The 21,386-nt window shown below is 58.7% G+C and overlaps 3 protein-coding genes across 4 annotated transcripts in view; 2 read left to right on the top strand and 1 right to left on the bottom strand.

The window, feature by feature from the left end:
* The window catches only part of ZNRF3 (zinc and ring finger 3), a 125,741-nt gene extending 118,601 nt beyond the window's left edge, over nt 1–7,140 (top strand). The window contains exons 8-9 of the mRNA XM_084868143.1: nt 583–2,259; nt 3,551–7,140. Coding sequence (XP_084724269.1) covers nt 583–2,259; nt 3,551–3,594 — 1,721 coding nt within the window. The 3' untranslated portion in view covers nt 3,595–7,140. The remainder of the gene's footprint in view (nt 1–582; nt 2,260–3,550) is intronic.
* Nucleotides 7,141–7,985: 845 nt separating this feature from the next.
* Nucleotides 7,986–19,906, bottom strand: LOC311613981 (uncharacterized protein C22orf31; the record flags this gene model as incomplete). Its single annotated transcript, XM_084868468.1, has 5 exons — nt 7,986–8,668; nt 10,134–10,574; nt 14,854–14,950; nt 16,448–16,589; nt 19,897–19,906. 5 exons carry the CDS (start codon nt 19,904–19,906, stop codon nt 8,231–8,233), a joined length of 1,128 nt encoding a protein of 375 aa, XP_084724594.1. The 3' UTR covers nt 7,986–8,230.
* Nucleotides 19,781–21,386, top strand: part of KREMEN1 (kringle containing transmembrane protein 1) — a 39,981-nt gene continuing 38,375 nt past the window's right edge. For both annotated transcript variants that reach the window (XM_084867323.1, XM_084867322.1), the window contains exon 1: nt 19,781–20,001. In XM_084867323.1, the coding sequence (XP_084723449.1) occupies nt 19,905–20,001 (97 nt within the window). In that variant the 5' untranslated portion in view covers nt 19,781–19,904. The remainder of the gene's footprint in view (nt 20,002–21,386) is intronic.

The raw sequence follows: 21,386 nt of genomic DNA, 5'->3' as shown, positions 1-21,386 counted from the left end.
GAGAGGCGGGGCCTCAGGGATGGCGGCCGGGAGAGGCGGGGCCTCAGGGACGGCGGCGGGAGAGGCGGGGCCTCAGGGATGGCGGCCGGGAGAGGCGGGGCCTCAGGGACGGCGGCGGGAGAGGCGGGGCCTCAGGGACGGCGGCGGGAGAGGCGGGGCCTCAGGGATGGCGGCGGGAGAGGCGGGGCCTCAGGGACGGCGGCGGGAGAGGCGGGGTCGCGAGGCCGCTGCTGTCGCTGCGGTTCTGGGCGGCGGGTCTGGACCGCAGGCTGCGCCCCAGGTGGCTGTCTGGCCCTGAGGGACGGTGCCTGTCATCTCGGCAGGCAGGTCCGTTTCTCTCTCCACGCTCCTGGGTGCCTTTGCTGGGCGGAGCCGCGGGCAGGTGGGAGGTGACCGCCTCTCAGAGCAGCGGGTCACCCGTTCTCTGCCAGCGAGGCCGGGTTCGGGGGCAGCTTGGAGCAGAGCAGGGTCGTGACACGGGCACCGAGGTGTGTGACCAGCGCTGCTGCTCCGGCCTTCCGCCCTGATCCGCAGGTCCCTCCCTCTAGCCCTGCTGACTCGGTTTCCCCCTCCTCTCCGCAGAGCCAAAGGGGAACCCCAGCGCCGTGTGCGTGGAGCCGGGCAGCCTCGCGCGCAGCCGGCAGCAGCGGGTGATCCTGCCGGTGCACTACCCCGGCCGCGTGCACAGGACCAACGCCATCCCGGCCTACCCCACCAGGACGAGCATGGACTCGCACGGGAACCCCGTCACCCTGCTGACCGTGGACCGGCGCGGCGAGCAGGGCCTCTACCCGCCCCAGGCCCCCGCCTACATCCGCGGCTACCCGCCCCTCCCGCAGGACCACCCGCTGGCCCCGCACCGCTGCGGCCTGGAGCACCGAGCCTACTCCCCGGCCCACCCCTTCCGCCGGCCCAAGTTCAGCGGCCGCAGCTTCTCCAAGGCAGCTTGCTTCTCCCAGTACGAGACCATGTACCAGCACTACTACTTCCAGGGCCTCAGCTACCCGGAGCAGGAGGGCCCGGCCGCGCCCGGCCTGGTCGCCCGGGGCCCGGCCCGGGGTGCCTTCGCGCCGGGCGGCGGCGGCGGGGGCCTGCGCTTCCCCCCGGTGCTGCACATGGCGCCGGCCGCCCACCTGGACAGCGGCAGCGCCTCCAGCTTCAGCTGCTACCACGGCCACCGCTCCGTGCGCAGCGGCTACCTGGCCGACTGCCCGGGCAGCGACAGCAGCAGCAGCTCCTCCGGCCAGTGCCACTGCTCCTCCAGCGACTCGGTGGTGGACTGCACCGAGGTCAGCAACCAGGGCGTGTACGGCAGCTGCTCCACTTTCCGCAGCTCGCTCAGCAGCGACTACGACCCCTTCATCTACCGCAGCCGGAGCCCCTGCCGCGCCGGCGACCTGGGGGGCGCGGGCCGGGGGCCCTTCGTGCACCCCGAGGGCTCCCCGCCGCCGCCCGAGGAGCCCCCCGCGGCGGCCGCCCACGGCCACGGCGCCGGGCGGGGGGAGCCCTGGCCCGGCCCCGCCTCGCCCTCCGGGGACCAGCTGTCCACCTGCAGCCTGGACATGAACTACAGCAGCAGCTCCTCCCTGGAGCACAGGGGGCCCACCAGCTCTACCTCAGACGTGGGGCTCGAGGCCCCCGGGGCCGGCCCGGACCCCAGGAGGACCTGGACGGGGAGCCGCGAGGGGCCGTCGTGTGCCTGCTGCTGCGAGCCCCAGCCCCCCGCGCCCGAGCCCGGCGGGGGAGCGGCCGCGGGCAGCACCTTGCTCCTGGGCGCCCCCCTCTGGGAGGGCCGTGGCCCCGCAGGCGTGGAGCCGCCTGGGAGCTCCCAGGGCCCGTTCGGCCTCCACCCGGACCACCTGCCCAGGACAGACGGGGCGACACCCGAGGGCCTGCCCTGCTGCTTCTATGAAGAGACGCAGGTGGCCCGCGGCGGCGGCTGCTACCCCGAGGACTGCTCGGTGAGCGTGCAGTACGCGCTCGCCCAGGAGCCCCCGCCCAGCTGCCCCCCGGGGGCCCGGGACCTGAGCCAGCGCATCCCCATCATTCCAGAGGATGTGGACTGTGACCTGGGCCCGCCCTCGGACTGCCTCAGCCCCTGGGGCGGGACGCCGGGCCCCAGCCCCCCGCAGCCCCACAGGAGCCGGGGAGCGGCCCGGGAAGAGGAGGGGGTCCTGTGCCGCCAGCCCCGGGCCCCGCCGCCCCCCGCCCGCCCCCCGGACACTCAGGAGCCCAGCGCCGCGGCCGCGGAGGCTGCAGGTGAGAGCGGGTGGCCGGCGGCCGGAGTCGGGTCCTCTCCTCTCCTCTCCTCTCTCCGCGGTCATTTTCTAAGGGGCTCCGTCTGAGCCTGATAACTTCCGGTGTTACCCCCCAACCCAGCCTTCCCCGAGTGCCAGGCCCACCGGACCCTTTGCCCCCATGATTCCTCCCCCTAGGTGCCACGCAAGCACCCCAACCTCTCAGGTTTCTCCTGCACCGCCTCCTCCCAGGTTCCCCACCCAAAACCCCAGCACCGTCTAACCCTGAGCCCGCCCTGCCCCTCTCACCCTTGTGTCCTGGGCTTCTCAACCCGGGAGAATTGTCCAGAAAATAGAATTCCCAGAAGAATGAAACGTAGCGGAAGACATGTCAAATCCAAGTCCGGAACTCTTATTGGATTCAGCCGACCGCACCGGATTGCTGTAAAGACCAAGCGTTCGGTCTGGGTAACAAACAGGGCAGTCCAGCACCTCAGAGCAGTCTCCTCTCACGGTCTCGCCTTCTATTCCGCCTGCGAGCCAAAGTGGTCTTTGGGGTTTTTTTTTCTTCTTTTTTATAAACGTATTTTTATTTTTTGAGAGAGAGAACCATCAGTCTGATGTTCCACTTGCTTATGCATTTGTTGGTTGATTCTTGTGTGTAACCTTGGTGAATTGGAATGGAACTAACCAGTTAAGCCGCCCGGCCAGGGGCGGAGCGGTCCTTTTGAGCATACGTCTGTGTATTGGCACTAGAAAGCCCTTTCGTGGCTTGCGTGACCTTTAGAGTTTTGAAAATGTAGCCGCCCCCCCCCCCCCCCGTGGCCTCCATCCTGTTCCCCCAACATCCCTCCGGCTCCTCCTAGCCTTCAGATCTGCTGCCTCTGCCCCAGATCTCAGCCTAAACGCCTCCCCCCAGCGACCTCTGAGCGCTCCCCCACCGGTTCCTCTCCTGGTCATCACAGCCTCACACCGCTTTGTGTTGACGGGTTTAAGGGGTGTGTATTTGCAACAGTGCCTTATGCACATCTTCTCAACATTGCGTTTTCATGCTGCCTAAGGGCTTCCAGAAGGTTCTGTAGGTCCAGGTGAGGGAGGCTGGCTTCCTAGGAGACACCTGTGCTCGGCACAGCATGAGGAGCTCTGCTTAATTAAGCCTTTTACCGTACGCAGGGTCCGTCCAGGGCTGTGAGCTGTCGCTTCTGAGAGCTCCCGCGTGCTGGGGGTGGGCACCCAAGTCCCCGCGGCCCCCGTGCATTGTGCCCGAGGCCCGCAGTGCCAGCTCCTCCCTGACGCTCTTCTCTCTCCCCCAGGACAGAGATCTCGGCCCGCAGACAGCGGCAGCACAGGCGCCTGAGCCCGGGAGGCCCTCTGTGGACGTGGGAACTGTACGGAGACTCCAAACTCTTGACTTCTTCAGAAAAAAAAGAAAAATAATTTTTTTTTTTTTTTTTTTTTTTAGCTCTGACAAACACACAAAAGTGGTAATAAAGAGAGCCCTCCTCCTCAACCCAAAATGTGAGCCCCCTGTGGCAAGCCCTCCCCGCCCCCTCCCATTAACAAACCAACAGACGAAATTCTCCGAGTCTTTGCCTCTTTTGATAACATGTTACTCTGTTTTGTAAAGTGTGTGTGCTTGGGGTTCCGAGGTGTGTGGGATTGAGTTCTCGGCTTTTGTTTTGTTTTGTTTTTTTTCCTTTTTTTTTTAAAGATATTTTATGTAAATGTACAAAGTTATTTAAATATATATATTTTAAAGAACCCTAACCGCCAACTTTTGCTGAAAAAAAAAAAGAAAAAAGAAATCACTGCTGCGTTAATGGAACCACATCGTGTGTAGATACTGTTGTCTCCTGGAGGGAGCTCAGGCCTTTGAAAAAGCTCAGGGCTACGCCTGCCTTAGAAAACGAACCAGAAACTTGAAGTAAAGCTCGTCGATATGGGTACAAACTCTGAGGAATGATGCAATGCCGCCTCTTTCTCATGGCAGATCCCATGGGGTGTGTACAGATCGTCAGGTCTCCGAAGCCATAGTCCTCCCGCCCCCCCCCCCCCATAGTCCTCCCGCCCCCCCCCCTCCCAGGCAGCCGCTGGGAACCGCTGGGAGCCGCTGGGAATGAATGGGGCAGAAGGCCGGCAGCCCGGGGAGCGGCCGGCCGGGCCGGGGCTGCGGAAGCCCCGGGTGCGACAGGGATGATTCTGCCCGGTGTCCTCAGTCCGTCCCCTGGAGTCCGCCCCAGGCAGAGGGCAGCGTTCACGGCCATGACCTCGGGCTTCCTGCTGCTTCTGCAGAAACGGATCGGTGGGGCGTGCGGGGACCAACCCCAGGAGGAGCGTAGTTTGTGGCTTTGGTGTCTGAAGGGGCTGGGGACCGAGGAGGCGATGGAGCTGCCTTCCTGGGGGCGCGTGGCCAGGGCCCCGTGGGGGCTCCCCTAAGCTCTGAACGGCAGGGTTCCCGTCCCATTTCCCACCGGAAGTGCCGCTTCGGGGTTCTCCGGCCTCTGCTCGTCTCGCCTGCCAATGTCTACCATCCTTCCTGCCTAATGCACTATGACCTATTGATTCTCCGTGAGACAGAGAGAGAAAGAGACTATCAGATAGTTTAGACCCAAAGGGTAGGTCTTTGTATATTTTTCCAGCCTTTAGTAGTTGTTTTTTTTTTAAAAAAGAGGGAGGGAGAGCTTGAAAACCCAACCCGTTTTTGAAAAGACTGTTTCCATTATAAAGGGGAGAGTCTATTGAAAGCTGTTTCAGATCAGGGATTGATTGTCATCCTTTTTGTCCGATGTGTTCCTTATTCTTTAAAACAAAACAAAACTATTTTTAGAAGAAGCCAATCGCGTTAGCCCCGTGTTCACTGACTCTTCAGGTCCCTTGGCTGCTCGCTTATCCAGCCGATGGTGAAAGAGGCAGGTGGGGACGCTGGGGCCATCCTGGTTGCCAGGAGACCGTGATGACTCCTCTCCAGTGAGGAGGCTCTGGGCTCGGCAGCCCCGGGGGCCAGACCAGAACATTCTGAACGAGCATCTCACCCTATCAGAATCCCCTTTTCTTAACATCCTCAGCCTGTGATGGGGAAACGCACTCAACTCCATCCAAGCCAGGCTTCCACAGAAGGCCATGCCAGCGTCCAATGATCCAGCCATTTGCCATTTAGGAACTCACCCCCCCATTTGCCATTTGGTGAGATTTGTCCTCCAGCCTCTAAGGTGCAGGCCCTCGGGGTGCGGGTGGAGGGGGCGGGGGTTGCTCCGCGCAGGCCTGTGCCCAGCGCACCTGTTGGCGAGGGTGTGAGAAGCGTCCGAGCTGTTGACATGTGATCCGGGTCGCCTTTATTCCCCGGGCCAGGCCCAGCAGCTGCGGAGGACAGCAGCTTGTGCATTACGTGGTTTGGGGGAGCGGGGGAGGGATGGTGTGAGGGGGTGCCTTTGAACATGAACTGCAAAGCGCAGCTCCTCATTGTGGAGATTTTGTTGTTGTTGTTTGTGGTCTTATTTGTGTTTCATGCCTCTGAGTGCGTATGATCTTCCCTTTTCTGAAATCGTACCCCCAGAGTGGCTGAAGCCCCAGCTGGGGGGAAAGAAAAAACAAAAACCACTCCTCCAGAGCCTTAAGCAATGAATAGACAGTCAAGAATGTAGTTCCAAGGGGGCTTATTCAAACAGACGCGTCCAGTTGTTTGCCCGAGAGAACAATAACCATCGCTGGCATAGAAAGAAGCACGTTCGATGTTGGTAGTCTGCGGGGCGGTAGAGACGGGGGAAAATGAAATTTTGAAGCTTTCAGCATCAGCCCCTGCTTTAAATCTGTGTGGGCCCGTCGGACGGGCAGGGCCCCAGAACGGAGGAACCAACTAGGATAGCATTGCAATCAAAACGTCTTCCGTGACACTGTAAGACTCCGCTACTGATAAAGGGCCACTTTCAGTGATCGCTCTGTGGTGTGTAGAGTTGAGGGGGCTGTGGAAACGGGGGGGGGGGGGGGGCATCACATTTCTGAGCACATCTGCCCCCACCCCCCCACCCCCGCCAGGGCGTGGTCTTTGGATGTGGTTCCATGGCCCAGCCCTTGAGTGACAGCGGATGTAGACGGAAGAGAGCTAGAGCCAGTTCAAATGGTGGCGGGTGGAGGGAGTGTTGGGATTTCTGATCAGCAAGGTACCTCTTTCTAGACACAGCCCCATACGCAGGTTCAGCTCAGTCTCTTCCTCCCCTCTGCCTTCGAACCCAAGCCGTTTGTTCAAGCCCCACCTGCTGTCCCACTGCTCAGACCCTCGTTTTTGTGCTGCTAGTTTCTACTCAAAAAAGTTCCTGCAGGACTAATGCTTTTAAGATGAGGTCTAAAAAAAAAAAAATAATGACTAATCAAGAGTGTTATTTTTTAAACAGAACTGCCTTTTTCTATTCTTTATATAAACTCTATTGTGTTGGGTCTAACAAGGCACTATTTTAAAATGTGTGTTGTGTGTTGTTTTTTTTTAATTTCTCCCATAGCACTTAAAAGATATTTTGTAAAGACTTTGCTGTAAAGATTTTTGTAATAAAACAGTCTAAAGGGCTCTGTCTCCAACATTACCATTTTTTAAAAAAATGTTTTAAAACAGCTAGAAAACAACTTGTGTATATTCTGTATATGTATAGCAGCACATTTCATTTATGGAAATATGTTCTCAGAATATTTATTTACTAATATATTTATCTTAAGCCATGTCTTATGTTGAGCGTGTGACATTGTTGGAATAATCATTGAAAATGACTAACATGAGGCCCTGTAAATACATGATAATTGCACACAGATTTTACATATTTGCCGACCAAAAAGTGATTTAAAACGAGTTGTAGTCTTCTATGGTTTTGTAACAAATTGTACAAATGACTGTAAAAAAAAAAACAAATACAATTTTATCAAGTACACGTTCTATGTTGTCATCGCTCTGTTGGGTAAAGGTCTACACATTCCACAAAGGAGAAGTTTGCATGAAGCAGTGTCTTTTTAGTTTATGGGGGTTTTTGTTGTTGTTGTTGTTTTGGTTAATCTTCACCTGAGGGTAATTTTAGGGAGAGGGGAAGAGAGAAACATCGATGTGTCTCACATGGGTCGGTCGCTTCCTACAGAGCCCTCAACCAGGGCCAGGAAAGAGTCTGCAACCGAGGTGCGTGCCCTTAACCAGAATCGAACCCAGGACCCTTTTGGCCCGCAGGCCGATGCTCTATCCACGGAGCCAAGGGGCCAGAGCCAAAGCAGTGCCTTGAACTTCAGCTCGCGGGTGGGAGCACCGTGGCATTTCCTCTGCGGTTAACGTGGAGTTCGGGTGATTGGGGATTTCGGTGGCATCGCGGGATCATCTCCTTGAGGTGATGGTCCTTTCTCTGCTCTTCCCTGCATGGGGGGCGGGTGGGAGGGACGTGACGGTCCATCCTAGCAGTCCTCTCTTTAAAAACTGGGGACATGCCCTAGCTGGTTTGGCTCTGTGGATAGAGCGTCGGCCTGTGGACTGAAAGGTCCCAGGTTCGATTCTGGTCAAGGGCATGTACCTTGGTTGTGGGCACATCCCCGGTAGGGGGTATAGAGGAGGCAGCTGATGGATGTTTCTCTCCCATTGATGTTCCTAACTCTCTATCCCTCTCCCTTCCTTCCTATAAAAAAAAAAAATCAATAAAATATATATATATTTTTTTAAAGTTGGGGACCTAGGCTGGATATAGACCATCGGCTTTATCTGCCGGGATCTTTCCCACCGGGAAGACAGAGACCCGCAAACCCCAAGGAAAAGGGGCTTGTAGGGAAAAAGCCTCAGGTCTCTAAGCCTCAAACTGACCTGCTCATGAGAGTGGAGGGGGGACCTCCGTCTGACATGAATCTGTACCCCTCTGCCACGTGCCCCGGGGAGGGTGGTTACGAATCTGGGGCGCGCTCGGAGTCCCGGGAAAGGTGCAAAGCCGTGTTTATTGTTTAGACATCCAGCAGAGATCCTCCTCTGGGAGCTCCTGTCCCTATTTCTCCCTCCTGACCTTGGGCCACGTCTCGGGCACAGGCTCCTCCCCGTCGACCGCCAGCCACGTCCTGGCGGGCAAGGGGTCCTGAGCCCCTCGGGGGGCGGCGGCCCGGCTGCACAGGGCCTCCCAGAGCTTCTGTTTGATGGCCCTGCCCAGCTCCAGGCTGTACCGCTTGGGGGTCCCCGAAGGGTTCCACAGCATGGGCTCCACCACCGCGTGGTACAGCGCCCGGTAGGCCTCGGCGGGGAGGCCGTGGATGGTGAGCACGTCTGACAGCTGCGGTCTGGGCCTGGCTCCGGGCGGCCGCGCCCGGCCCTCGCAGGCCGCGGTCCCCACGTCCCTGCCGGGCGCTTGGGTGGCGGCCACATGTTCGGCGTATCTGCTCTCGGGATCTTGGCGGACGGTCCCTCTTCTCTCCTTTGAACTTTCTTCACTCTGGCCAGGAGGAAAGCGGAGAAGTCAGAGCTAAAACTTGAGAAGGGAGCTCGGAATCATTAGCTGGGATTTGCGTCCCGGAGTCTTGGTTACAGCCACAACCGACATTCATCTAGTGTGTGTGTGTGTGTGTGTGTGTGTGTGTGTGTGTGCTCACTTACCGAAGTCCTTCATGTATACCCCTGGTCAGCGGCCTGCGGCTCGAGAGCCACATGCGGCTCTTTGGCCCCTGGAGTGTGGCTCTTCCACAAAACACCACGGCCTGGGCGAGTCTATTGTTGAAGGAGTGGCGTTAGGAGAAGTTTAAGTTTAAAAAATGTGGCTCTCCAAAGGAATTTCATTTGTTGTCCTGTTGATGTTTGGCTCTGTGGACTGATGAGTTTGCCGACCCCTGGTGTATACCACTGCGAGTGTCCCCCCGGGACCCCGGAAGGTCGGCAGGAGACAGCTTTACAGGCCAAGGCCAAGGCCACCCAGCTAGAAAGTTAATAACCACAGTTGTTGTCTATTGAATGCCACACGGGACCCGAGGCTTTCAGTCTGTGCCAGGCTCTGCTCCAGAGCCCTCTGCCCGTATGGACTCATTTAATCCTCACGGAACCCTGTGAGAAAAGGGCTGTTTCCCCCCCACATTGTATAGACGACAAAAGCCTAGGCAGAAAGAGGCCCAGCCCGCCGTCGTCCTGAATTACAGTCGAAGCTGGGCCTTGAACCCGACAGCCGGGCTCCAAGGTGCACTCTGAACTCCGCTGGCCCCAGGGGAGAGGGCGCCGGGCTCGGGTCAGGCCCCGAGATGCCAGGTCCTCCGCGCCAGGCCTTGCTCGCCTCCGCATGACCGGCCTCTCCCATCATTTTCCCTTCACGTCCAGCACCTTCCACCTGTGTTTGTAGGAGCGGCTTCACCCTCCTATGGAGAGTCAATCCTAGCAGGCAGAGAGGAGGCAGGGGGGTAGACATGGCCCCGGGGCTGGTGCTCTCTCCATGATAGCTCCCTGCTGCTGCCCACCCCCCCTCTCCCCTCACCCTCTCAACCCGGTCTTCCACGTTAGGATTTCCTTTGCTTCGTAAAAACTTTTTTTTTTAATATATATTTTTTGTAATTGATTTCAGAAAGGAAGGAAGAGGGAGATGGGGAGAGTGAGAGAGAGAGAGAGAAACATCAATGATGAGAGAGAATCATCCATCGGCTGCCTCCTGCACGCGCGCCCCCCCCCCCCCCCCCCCCGCCTACACACACACACACACACACACACACACACACACACACACACACTGGAGATGGAGCCTGAGACTCGCCATGTGTCCTGACCGGGAATCACACTGTGACCTCCTGGTTCACAGGTCGACGCTCACCCACTGAGCTACCCCGGCCCGGCTCATAGAAACCTCTTTCGCGTTAAGTGTTTTCTAGCTGACCCTGTCCCCCAACCCCATCCCATGCTGCCCGCCACCAGCCGTCACCTACCTGGCCGGTGCCCCCTGCAGGCCTCGGGCGCCTGGGGGAGGCCGGCCGCCGGCCCAGGGGCGGCTTGCTCTTAGGACCGATGGCGTGTCTCCGCCTGCCCCGCCGCCGCCGAGTGGCTCTCGCTGCCGAATCGTCCTCGGGCTCCGCTCCCTTCGGGGGCTTTGCTTCCCCTCCAAACGGGCAGGGTCCCGGGCAGCACGTGTCCCTCAGCCGCCGCCGGAGCACCAGCTTCACCAGGGACAGCGAGCTGGTGAGGATGGGGCTCTCCACGACCTCCCAGGAGGAGGCGGTGCCCGGGGCCGGGGCGCAGGCCCGGGCCGTCCAGATGCCGGCGAGGGCCGGGGAGTCCACATAGCAGTCCTGCAGCCTGCTGTTCAGGGAGATGGACGGCCGCAGCCCGTAGCTGGGGATGCTGGGGTCCCGCCTCACACAGACGGGATGCTGGAGTCAGGAGGAGGGGCAGAGGGGACAAAAAGAAAGAAGACCAGTTCTCAAGCGGAGACCAGAAGGTGTACTTTGCAGGCAAAGTGTTCACGTCTTTTGGGAGACGGTTTCTTTCTCCCACGCCTGTCTTAGGGATCTTCCTACACCTCCTCTCTCTGTCTCCCCAAAGCCTGTTGTACCAGGGTCACGGGGACAGCCCGCCTCACAAAGAACACAGCATGGCCGAAACCGGTGTGGCTCAGTGGATAGAGCGTCGGCCCGCGGACGGAAAGATCCCAGGTTCGATTCCGGTCAAGGGCATGCACCTTGGTTGCGGGCACCTCCCCAGTAGGGGGTGTGCAAGAGGCAGCTGATGGATGTTTCTCTCGCATCGATGTTTCTAACTCTCTATCCCTCTCTCTTCCTCTCTGTAAAAAAAGTTAATAAAATATATTTTTTTTAAAAAGAAAAAGAAAGAAAGAACATAGCATGCTTGGGCCGGAAGTGGAGGGGCGGGGAGCTTTAGAAGGAACCAAAGTCAGTGCCCTAGCTCATGGAAAGCTACGGGGAGCTGTGGCAGGAAAGGGGCAGGAGACAGGATCACGTAAGATTCCTGTAGGACCTGTCGTGACTCCTCCGCCGGGCCACGTCCTGCCAAACCCCAAGCATTTTCTGACCAGATGGCCAGCAGCCAAGGAAATCTGGGAGCCAGGGACACACACTCTGGGGTCCGTCAAGGGCAAAGCCACCATGGAGATTATGCCTCTCTTTCCTGGGACCAGCCAAGAACAAGGGAACCATCTCCTCACTGAGAGAAACCTGGCTCTCTAAGGCCATCTAATTAAAAAAAAATTTAAATCACCTTACCATATTTCGGTTGCCTTAAATTTTATTTTAGCAAGCTTAGTAGGGGGAAGAAATATGTATTTTCTTTTCTCTCTCTCTCTCTCTCTCTCTTTATTTTTCTTTTGTTTGGATCTATCGAATCACCTATCTCTCTGCCTCAGTCACATATGGGCCAATTGCAGTTTGCTTAGGTTTGTGGCAGTTTTGAGCCATTATCTCCAGTATTTGTGATGTCACTCTGTTTTGTGATGTGGGTGTGGGTGGTGGGGGTTACATCACCCAATTTTATAGTGAGATTAAGTTGGAAGGCGTTCCATTTTATTGTCTCTCCGGCCTCAGGGACGTCTCCAGTCCTCACGTCACCCCCACACGCTCGGGGGACCTCGGAAGGCCTTCCCGTCCTTAAGACGTGCACGCGTTGCACGCCAAGCCAAAACCGGTGTGGCTCAGTGGATAGAGCGTCATCGGCCTGCGGACTGCAAGGTCCCGGGTTCGATTCCGGTCAAGGGCATGTACCTTGGTTGCGGGCAACCTCCCCAGTAGGGGGTGTGCAGGAGGCAGCTGGTGGATGTTTCTCATCGATATTAACTCTCTATCCCTCTCTCTTCCTCTCTGTAAAAAAAATTAATAAAATATATATATATTTTTAAAAAAAACCTGCGGAGCACAGGTGGCGAGGTGCATTCTTCCACGGGCACATAAAGGAGGCACTGTTGGAGTCTCGGCGCCCGCTGCCAAGGTTCGGGGACCAGAAGTGAGAGAACACGTTCCTGCAGCCCTGGGCGCCTCTCCCTGCGTGTCTCTCCCCGGAGACGGCACGGCCGCCTGGAATGCGGTTTTAGTTTACATCCCGTGGCAGATGCCGTAATTAGAGCTGCGAGCCGCGGCGTCGAGGGCTTGAAACGAGAACAAAGACGCCTCTGCCCGCTTGGGCAATGCCTCCTTATCAGGTGCCGGTCCTGTTGGTGGTTTGGATTTTTTTTTTTATGATTTTTTTTTTCTTGCACAAAAAATGCCCAAGGAGGGAGGAGGAGGGCGGGCTGATGGAAAAACAGAGTGTGAGGCTGGCAGGCGCTGCTGGAATCGCATGTGTTACCCGTTTGATTTTTTGATTTTTTTTTATTTTTTTCCCCTGCGGGTTGTCCCTGGAGGGAATCGGAGTCTGAAGGCGGGCCGCCCCGCGGGCCGTGGTGGAACCGCCTCCAGGTGGACACACCGCCGCTCAGCCGCCCGCCCGCCGGGGCGGACAATGGGGCCCATTCAGCCCGGGCCCTGGCCTCACCTCCGCGAGGTGGGTCAGTGCAGAGCGGGGCGTCGGGAAGGGCTTGTCTTCGGGAAGGGTTTGCGAATGTCTGGAGGCCTGGAGGCCGGGCAGGCCAGCGTCCGGGCCCCGGGAGGCGGCCCCAGGCTCTGGGCTGCCGTCTCCCTCTGCGCTGGGGCCCGGAGGGGAAAGTCTGAGCAAGAAAGGCATCTTGGGAAGTAGTTCTTCCGTCTCTCCTCTCCCCAGCCTCGAGGTGGCCTTCCCTGTCCTCTGTTGTCCTTGCTTTCCTAGGTCTCGCGCTCCGTCCGTCACCAGATCTGCTTCTGGCCACATGGACAGCAGGCGGCTGGCACGCTTCAGACGCCAGCGAATTCTGCCTCCTCTCCTTTCCCTAAACTGAACCCCAACAGGACACCCCGCCGCCCCTGGGCACCAGCCGGCGTCGTCTGGCCTGCGCCGTGTCTCCTGCGTCCGTAAGATCTGTGTTTGGCGAAGGCCTACCGTAGGCCAAGCGCCGCTTCAGACACTTTACAAGTGTCCTCCCAAGAAATGACACCAACAGTCTCGCAGGGGTCTTCAAACTACGGCCCGCGGGCCACATGCGGCCCCCAGAGGAGTCTGATCCGGCCCGCCAGGTTTTTTGGGCAGTGAGCGCAGCCGAGGTGTTACAGTAGGGATTAGTAGTTCATATAGTCCGGCCCTCCAGCTCTCTGAGGGACCGTGATCTGGCCCCCACTTTAAAAAAAAGTTTGAGGACCCCTGGTCTTAGGAGTCTGGACACGTTGCCATGCCTACCTGACCGGGGAAGAGACGCAGGCACACGCCGCTCAAGGGCCACGCCCCACAGCCGGGAACCAACAGAGGCTGGACGCCACCAAGGGGTACACCCCCCCCACCCCCACCCCCACCCCTGCTCTTCACCATCCACGGGCCGCACCCGGGCCCGGGTCTGGTCCCGCCCACCCGGGTCCGGAGACGTCCTCTGGCCTCAGGACGTGGTCTGTCCGAGGTGACAGCCCAGATCCATCTCTCGTTGGGCAAGTGAATTCACATCTCTGAACCTCAGCGGCCTCGTCTGTGAAATGGGGGCGTGACCGTGCCTACGCCAGAGCCACGGGCCTATGCGTGGGAAGCCCCTGGCGTGGCTCTGGGTGTATCATAAGAGCCCGGCAGGTAACGTTCTTAGTAACAGGATCAATATTTCGGCCCGCTCCCCCGTCTGAGCCCCTGACGGCCAGGCTCTGAGGGACATAACCCAGTATTTGATTTTGGACTTCATCTCAGATTCTTCATGGGCATCCCAGGTGGAGTATGAGGCCAAGCAAGGAGCTTCTTTTTTATTGATTTTTTTTTACGACAGAGAGTTAGAAGCATCGATGAGAGAGAAACATCGACCAGCTGCCTCCTGCATACCTCCTACTGGGGATGTGCCCACAATCCAGGTAGTGACCTTGACCGGAATCGAACCTAGGACCCTTCAGTCCACAGGCCGACGCTCTATCTACTGAGCCACACCGGTTTCGGCCGGAAACTTTTTTATTCTGCCTGAGCTCAGTCTAAGGAACCTTTATTTTCCACCCATCCTGCGGAGCGGTGCCTCCTGACATCGCTAAACCACCGCTTCTATTTGGAAACACGTCTGCCCGCCTTTGATGCTCAGCCAAGCTCTCCTCGCTGTATTTTTAGCTCCTCTAATGTTTCGTCTCTCTTTCTCCCTTTCCTACCACCTTCCTGCTCTTTCATTCCTCCTCGTTTCTCTTCTTTTGCCGGCGGACCCGTCACTAAAGACCAAATGGAGCCCATGTATGTTAATTCTTGTCTTTTCCCTTCACACCCAACTCCCCAAATCCTAGTGGAATTTAGTTGCTTTTCGTCTTCTCAGAAGATGTTTTTTCTTGTAACACCCAAGCAGTAAACTTCCACACCCGGAGGGGAACAGAGCTGAGGTTTGGGATGGAGAAGGGTTTGGGGAAAGAGGAGGAAAACTTTGGATGGGAGAATTTGCAAAGATTCCTGAACCATGATGCAAACTCCGAGGACCGGTGATTCAGACCACATGTGCTGAGTGTGCGCCCATCGTGGGCCAAGCATATGAGAGGAGGGCACCCTGCCCACCCAGCTGCCCCTTCTCACCGGACTCTGCGTCCTCCAACACGGCCACCCGGTGTCCCGCAGACACCTCTCACTCACTGTGTCCACACCAGATTCTCTCTCCCTTCGCGCCCAGCAGAACAGCACACGACGACTTCTCTTGAACTTTTCATCACTGGTCGCCCGGTCGGGAAACCTGGGAGGCAGGGGCAGTGACAGTACTGCACGGAGCCGACCCTGAGCCTAAAGGAAAACTGGAAGTCTAGATCCTATTTTTATTTAAATAACTTAATATTTTTTAAAATATATATATTTTATTGATTTTCTACAGAGAGGAAGGGAGAGGGATAGAGAGTTAGAAACATCAATGAAAGAGAAACATTGATCAGCTGCCTCCTACACGCCTCCTACAGGGGATGTGCCTACAACCAAGGTACATGCCCTTGACCGGAATCGAACCTCGGACCTTTCAGTCCGCAGGCCGATGACGCTCTATCCACTGAGCCAAACCGGTTAGGGCAAAACTTAATATTTTGTTCCTTTTGAATTTTTTTGTCATTCATTTAGTTGTTTAAATACATTCAATTAAAACTGTTCATTAAGTATATTCGATACATTTTAAAACCCATTACAGGATATTTATGGCTTTATCTTGATGATTGGATTTTGGGGGCTTTCTGAAGTGTGCCTGAGCTGAACGCCTCCTCCCTCTCCTCACCCTGACCTTGGCCATCGATCACTCAGTAAACACCTGTCGCCAGAAGCCCATAAGGACAAGAAGCCAATGCACCATGGCGACGGGGAGCAGAGTCCTGTGGTCCTTACTGCCTGGGTTCCAGGCCCGGCTCCACTACTGAGTGACCTGCGGACGAACCACTTCACCCCCCTGTGTGAGGGCAGGGGGAAGGTGCCCCCTCACAGGGGCTGCTGAGAGGATCATGGGAAATGCAATGCCAAGCCCTGCACCCTCCTCAGCCGAGTCCTCAGTGACGGTTTGCTGTTATCATTGTGGTTATCACTATAATCAGGCTCCCTGGCCCCTGGTCGCTTTGCAACATGGCTGCCCTGTGAGCGGAAGTCAGCCCAACTAGAGTGTCAAAGACACGGGCACCATCCGAATGCTACCAGCTGAGATCTGTTCCTTTTTTTGTTTGTTTGTTTTCAACCCTCACTCAAGGATATGTTTAGTGATTTTTGAGAGAGAGAGAGAGAGAGAGAGAGAGAGAGAGAGAGAGAGAGAGAGAAACATTGATGTGAGAGAGAACCAGCAATTGGTTGCCTCTCGTGCATGTCCAGACTGGGGATAGAACCCCCGACCTAGGTATGTGCCCTGACTGGGAATCGAACCCGCCACCTTTTGATGGATGGGATGACGCTCCAACCAACGGAGCCACCCGACCAGAGCTCCCCCAGCTTCTTGGGAAACCCAGCTGCCCGCGGAGGAATCCGAGGGGCCAACAGGTCAGCAGCAGCCTCCTCCTGAAGGCCCGGGGGCTCCGGCCGGTGTCCTCACTCTGTCCATGCAATGAAGCCGCTCGCCGCCCCGGGTATGTGAAGGGTTGAAACGAATATCCCAGGCCGCTCCTTGCCAGGGGCCGGGACCGCATCACGGAGCAGAAGACCTTGAGCCGCTAAGTGGCCTGACCTAGACGGGCTCGGTGTATTTTTAGCCTCTGCGCACTGTTTCCATCACCTGTGCTGGGCTTTCCGCTGGCAGAGCGGGGAGGGGGCCCGGAGGAGGCAGGAGGGATGCTTCTCATAGCAGCCGGCGGGGGCGGGGGCGTGCACGTTCTTTCTGAATTCTACTGCACAAGCCAGATCCACGGGCGTGCAGCCTGTGCAGGGACACGGGCCCCCAGACTTACAAGGACCCCACCCTTGGTGTAGTGCCCTGTGGTTGCCCTCTTAAAATTGCTAGTCATTCTGGCCAAAACCGGTTTCGCTCAGTGGATGGAGCCGTGGACTGAAGGGTCCCAGGTTCGATTCCGGTCAAGGGCATGTCCCTTGCTTGCGGGCACATCCCCAGTAGGGGGCATGCAGGAGGCAGCTGGTCGATGTTTCTCTCTCATCGATGTTTCTAGCTCTCTATCCCTTCTCTCTTCCTCTCTGTAAAAAATCAATAAAATATATACATTTTTAAAAATTAAAAAAAAATTTCTAGTCATTCTGAACAAGGGACTCCCCCACACGCCACACACACACACACACACACACACACACACACACACTTTCATTTCTCACTGGGCCCTGCCAGTCACATAGCCCTTTCCGTCTGTACGTCTGTCTGTTCACAAAACCAAGAAAGCTAAACGCAGGAGGCGGCTGGCACCCACTTCCTGCAGGGGGATGGGGGGGGGGGGCGGTGCAGGCCAGGCCAAAGCCACTGCCATGAGTGAGGCATGGATCCCCAGACTTGGCCAGAGAAACCTTCCTTTGCGCCTCCCGCCCGCCCCTTCCCATGGCCCCTCACACGCAGGGCTGGGCTGCAGGAGACTCTTGTGAACTGTAGGGCCGAGCTCTGCTTTGCTAAACCCTTTCCCCGGCTCCCTGTTTAAACTGGTCCCCAGACTCTCTGTCAACATCATTTTCCTGTCTCTGGGGTGCTCTTTGTTCTCTGAGATTCACGTTATTTTCAAGCTGGGTGACGGGCCCCCTCTCCTCCCCGAGGATGTAAACTCGGCATGTCCCTCAGCGGGTATTTTTAAAGCCATCACAGGTACTGAGGTGACCGTGGTTAATAACATCGATGGTGGGTGTACAGGGGCACGTTTCCTTACCTGTGTACTCCGTTTCCGAACTCAGCACCCAACCTTCACTCTCCTTCGTTTCTCCCCGCGGAGTGTTTGTGGAAGGGAGGGAGGTTCGCCTGTACTGAGTGCTTCCTCTGTGCCGGGGGTTTCACCTGCATCTTCTCAGTTAGTTCTCCTTCCAGCGTCCGGCCTGCGCCTGCAAGGCACCAGTTAGACTCTTTTTTTTTTTTTTTTTTAAATATATGTTTGTTTATTTCAGAAAGGAAGGGAGAGGGAGAGAGAAACATCAGTGATAAGAATCACTGACCAGGAGCCTCCTGCATGCCCCCAACTGGGGATCAAGCCCGCAACCCAGGCATGTGCCCTTGGCTGGAATCGAACCTGGGACCCTTCAGTCCGCAGATCGACGCTCTATCCACGGAGCCAAACCGGTCAGGGCCCCAGTTAGACTCTTAACTGTTAGAGGTAGAGCGGTCCCAGGTCCTGCAGGAGGAGGAGGCGGCTGCGGAGGTGGGAAGGGCCCAGAATGGTGACGAGAGGATGAGTGCCAGGCGGGATGGGGAGGGTGTCGGGACCAGGTATTGCTGGGTGGGGGGGTGGAGAGGTGGGGGTGAGGGTGAGGGGGTGTCCCCCAGCTCCATGAGGGAGCCCAGAGGATCCTTGAACTCGGGCACGCCATGCCGCAGTGAAAACAATGACAGAACAAGACTCTTCTTGCCGCAGCCCTGGGGCGTGTGGGTGGAAAGGGACTGAGATGGAGATCGAGGGGCCTCGTGGGAGGCGGTGCGCCTCTGAGGCCCAGCCCGGGGCACAGCTTGGAGAGGGGGAGACACGGGGGGAGTGGGCCCTGGGAGTGGGCGAGGGGCGGCCCCGGGGCCGGGGCACGGAGAGCGGCCCGGGACGGTGCAGCCTCCCTCGGGGCGCGGCGAGGCGGCGCGGGAGGGGCTGCTCCGCCGGTGGCACCGGGCGCAGGCCCGCACTTGCAGGCCCGGACCGGGGACTTGAAAGCGCCGGCGCGCCGCCCGGACCTGCCTCGCGGGGCGTCGCCGCGGCACTTTGGGCGGGAGCTGGAGGGAAATCTCCGCGCCTGGGGGAGGGGGTGCGGGGCAGAAGGGAGGCCCACCCAGACCCCGGTGCAGCTGGGGGAGACCTGGGGCGTGGGCAGGGGAAAGGGCCCGCCATGCGGGGGCTGAGCTCCAAGGAAGCCTGCGCTCTCGGAGCCTCCGGCTAAGAAAGAATCTTTGGCCGAAACCGGTTTGGCTCAGTGGCTAGGGCATCGGCCTGCGGACTCAGGTTCGATTCCCGTCAAGGGCATGTACCTTGGTTGCGAGCACATCCCCAGTGGGGGGTGTGCAGGAGGCAGCTGATAGATGTTTCTCTCTCATTGATGTTTCTCTCTATCCTTCTCCCTTCCTCCCTGTAAAAAAATCAATTATATATATATAATATATATATTTATATTATATATAATATAAATATTATATATAAATATTATATATATATTATATATATATATTTTTTTAAGAAAACATCATTGCCCCATCCACGCCTGGACTTTCTGCATGTCGGGCGCTGGCTTTATTTGCTTCGATGTCACCTAATATTGAGAAGGCCTTTTATGATGCCGGAGCTGCCAGAATTGGGGTGGTGAAAAGGAACCCAACGTTTCCCAAGCTCCTGCTGTGCGCATGCACAGTTTCCACCGCTTTGGGAGTAGCTGCTGTCCACGGCCCCGTTCCGCAGGTGAGGAAATGGGAACCAAGGGAGCTCTTCTCCCCGGAGCCTGGCCCAAGGTGTGACAGGTGGCCGGATGGGGTATGCACAGGCTCCGGCGGACCCCAGAGCACCCTTTTTCCATCCTCTAGCCAAGCAAGGGAAAGCGGTTTGCAAACTGCTGTTCCGAAGATTACCCCTGTGGTTGTGCCTGCGTCTGGGTCACAACCCGGGGAGGGAGGGTGGAACCGGGTCCCTGGGCGCCCAGCCCGCTCCAGCCCGGCCCAACCTCGGCGGAGGGGCTCGGGGGCGAGGTCCCGGGCCCCGCCCCTCACCTGTTGGTCCCGCCCCCTCGAGCGGACCAATGAGCTGCTCCGCGGGGGCGGGCCCAGGTGCGGAGGGGAACGTGGGCGGCTCCTGGCGCTTGAGTGGCAGCGCGGCGGGCGAGTGGGAGGGGCGGGCGTGCGCAGTCGGCTCGGGCTCGGGCCTCGCGGAGCGGCCGGGCGGGCCCGGCGGCCGGGGCGGTGGCGGCGCTGGGGAGGGCGGGCCGGGCCGGGCGGGGCGGGGCGGCCGGCGGCCGGGGCGGGGCCACGTCCGCGCCCCGCGTCCCGCTCCCATGGCCGCCCCCGGCTCCCCGCGCTGCCCCCTCTCCCGCGGGCCGCGCCCCGGGGCCCCGCACTGACGCCCATGGCGCCGCCCGCCGCCCGCCTCGCCCTGCTCTCCGCCGCCGCGCTCACGCTGGCGGCCCGGCCCGCGCCCGGCCCCGGCCTCGGCCCCGGACCCGGTGAGTGAGCGCCCCACGCCGACCCCGTGCCAAGCGAGCCCGGGGCGCCGCCGGGAACCCGGTCCCTTCGCACTACCCTCCGGGACCCCCTCCCCGGGCCCCTCAGCGACGCCCCTCCGGCCGGCCCGGCGCCCCCTCAGGACCCGGACCCCCCAAACCCCTCAGCGACGCCCCCTCGGGCCCGGGGGTGCCACCTGCCTCAGGACCCAGGAGTCCCCCGCATCGCCCCCCAGGCGGGGCCGCCCCCTCTGCCTCAGTGCCTCCCGGGACCCCCCCCCCCCCGGGCCGCCCCCTCGGCTCCTGCCTCTCCCGGGACCCCGTCCTTCAGCCCCTCGGGCCGGGACCCTCCCTGCCGCCGCCTCTAGACGCCGCCCCGCGCCCCTCGGCGGCCCCCTCCCGGGCCAGGGCCCCCGCGAGCCCCTCCGCCCCGCCCCGCGGACCAGCCTCCGGAGCGGCGGGCGCCCGGCTCCTCGGCCCCACCGGCCGCCTCTGCCTCCGAGGCAGCGGGGGACCGGCCGGCCCTGCGGTCCCAGGTCCCGGGGCCGCTGATCGCAGCCCGAGCGCCCCCTCCGCCCCCCCAGCCTCCGGCCGCTTTGAACTTGGCGGTGACTCAGGTGCCGGCCCGGCTCAGAGGGGAGGGAGGGAGGGAGGGGAGGAAGGAAGGAAGGAAGGAAGGAAGGGTGATGGGAAGCGTCTCCCCCGCAGAGCTCAGGGATGCCCCTGCTTTGAACAGGGTCACCGCCCCCAAGGCCAAGGCCAGGTCTTCCCGAGGTGGGGCCCGGGCCCGGGCTGGGAGCCGGGACTCAGCTGCCACACACGCCCTTCCTCGCAGCAGAGAACTCTTTCCAAGTTGAAGAGAGGCGAGAGGGCGTTGTCCGGCCGCTCGCATTTCCCTGCAGGTTGTCTGGGCGGTGGGACTTGGGGCGCTGGTGAGAAAGAAGGCAGGAGCTCATTCCCGGGGGTCCCAGCGGGAAGGCCCCCCGCGGGGGTTCTCCGCCCAGTGTGGCAGACTGGGATGCTGGGAAGACAGGATGATTATTATTATTATTATTATTATTATTTATTATTACTGCTGAAAGAAAACTCCAGGGTTATTTTGTTTACTCACCAGCGTGGATGGGGAAAAGATAAGGCTTGGTGTTGTCGCTGACAGTGAGTGTGACTTGGGGCCCCGCCTTCAGTTCTCTGAGCCTCGATTTCCTTTCCTCGTCTGTCAAGGTGGGATAATAATGACAACTGCCGTACAAGCGGGTTGTGGAGATTAAGTGATATATTGCATGCACACCCCGACGTATAGAAGGCCATCGAATCGATAGACTTATTTTTAATAATACTTTTTTCTTTATAGTGCTTCCCAGTTCACCAAGTGCTGACACCTCATTTGC

The sequence above is a fragment of the Pipistrellus hanaki genome (assembly GCF_964339955.1).
Source record: "Pipistrellus hanaki genome assembly, chromosome: 19".
Classification (NCBI taxonomy): Eukaryota; Metazoa; Chordata; class Mammalia; order Chiroptera; family Vespertilionidae; genus Pipistrellus; species Pipistrellus hanaki.
This window is presented reverse-complemented; position numbering and strand designations above follow the sequence as displayed.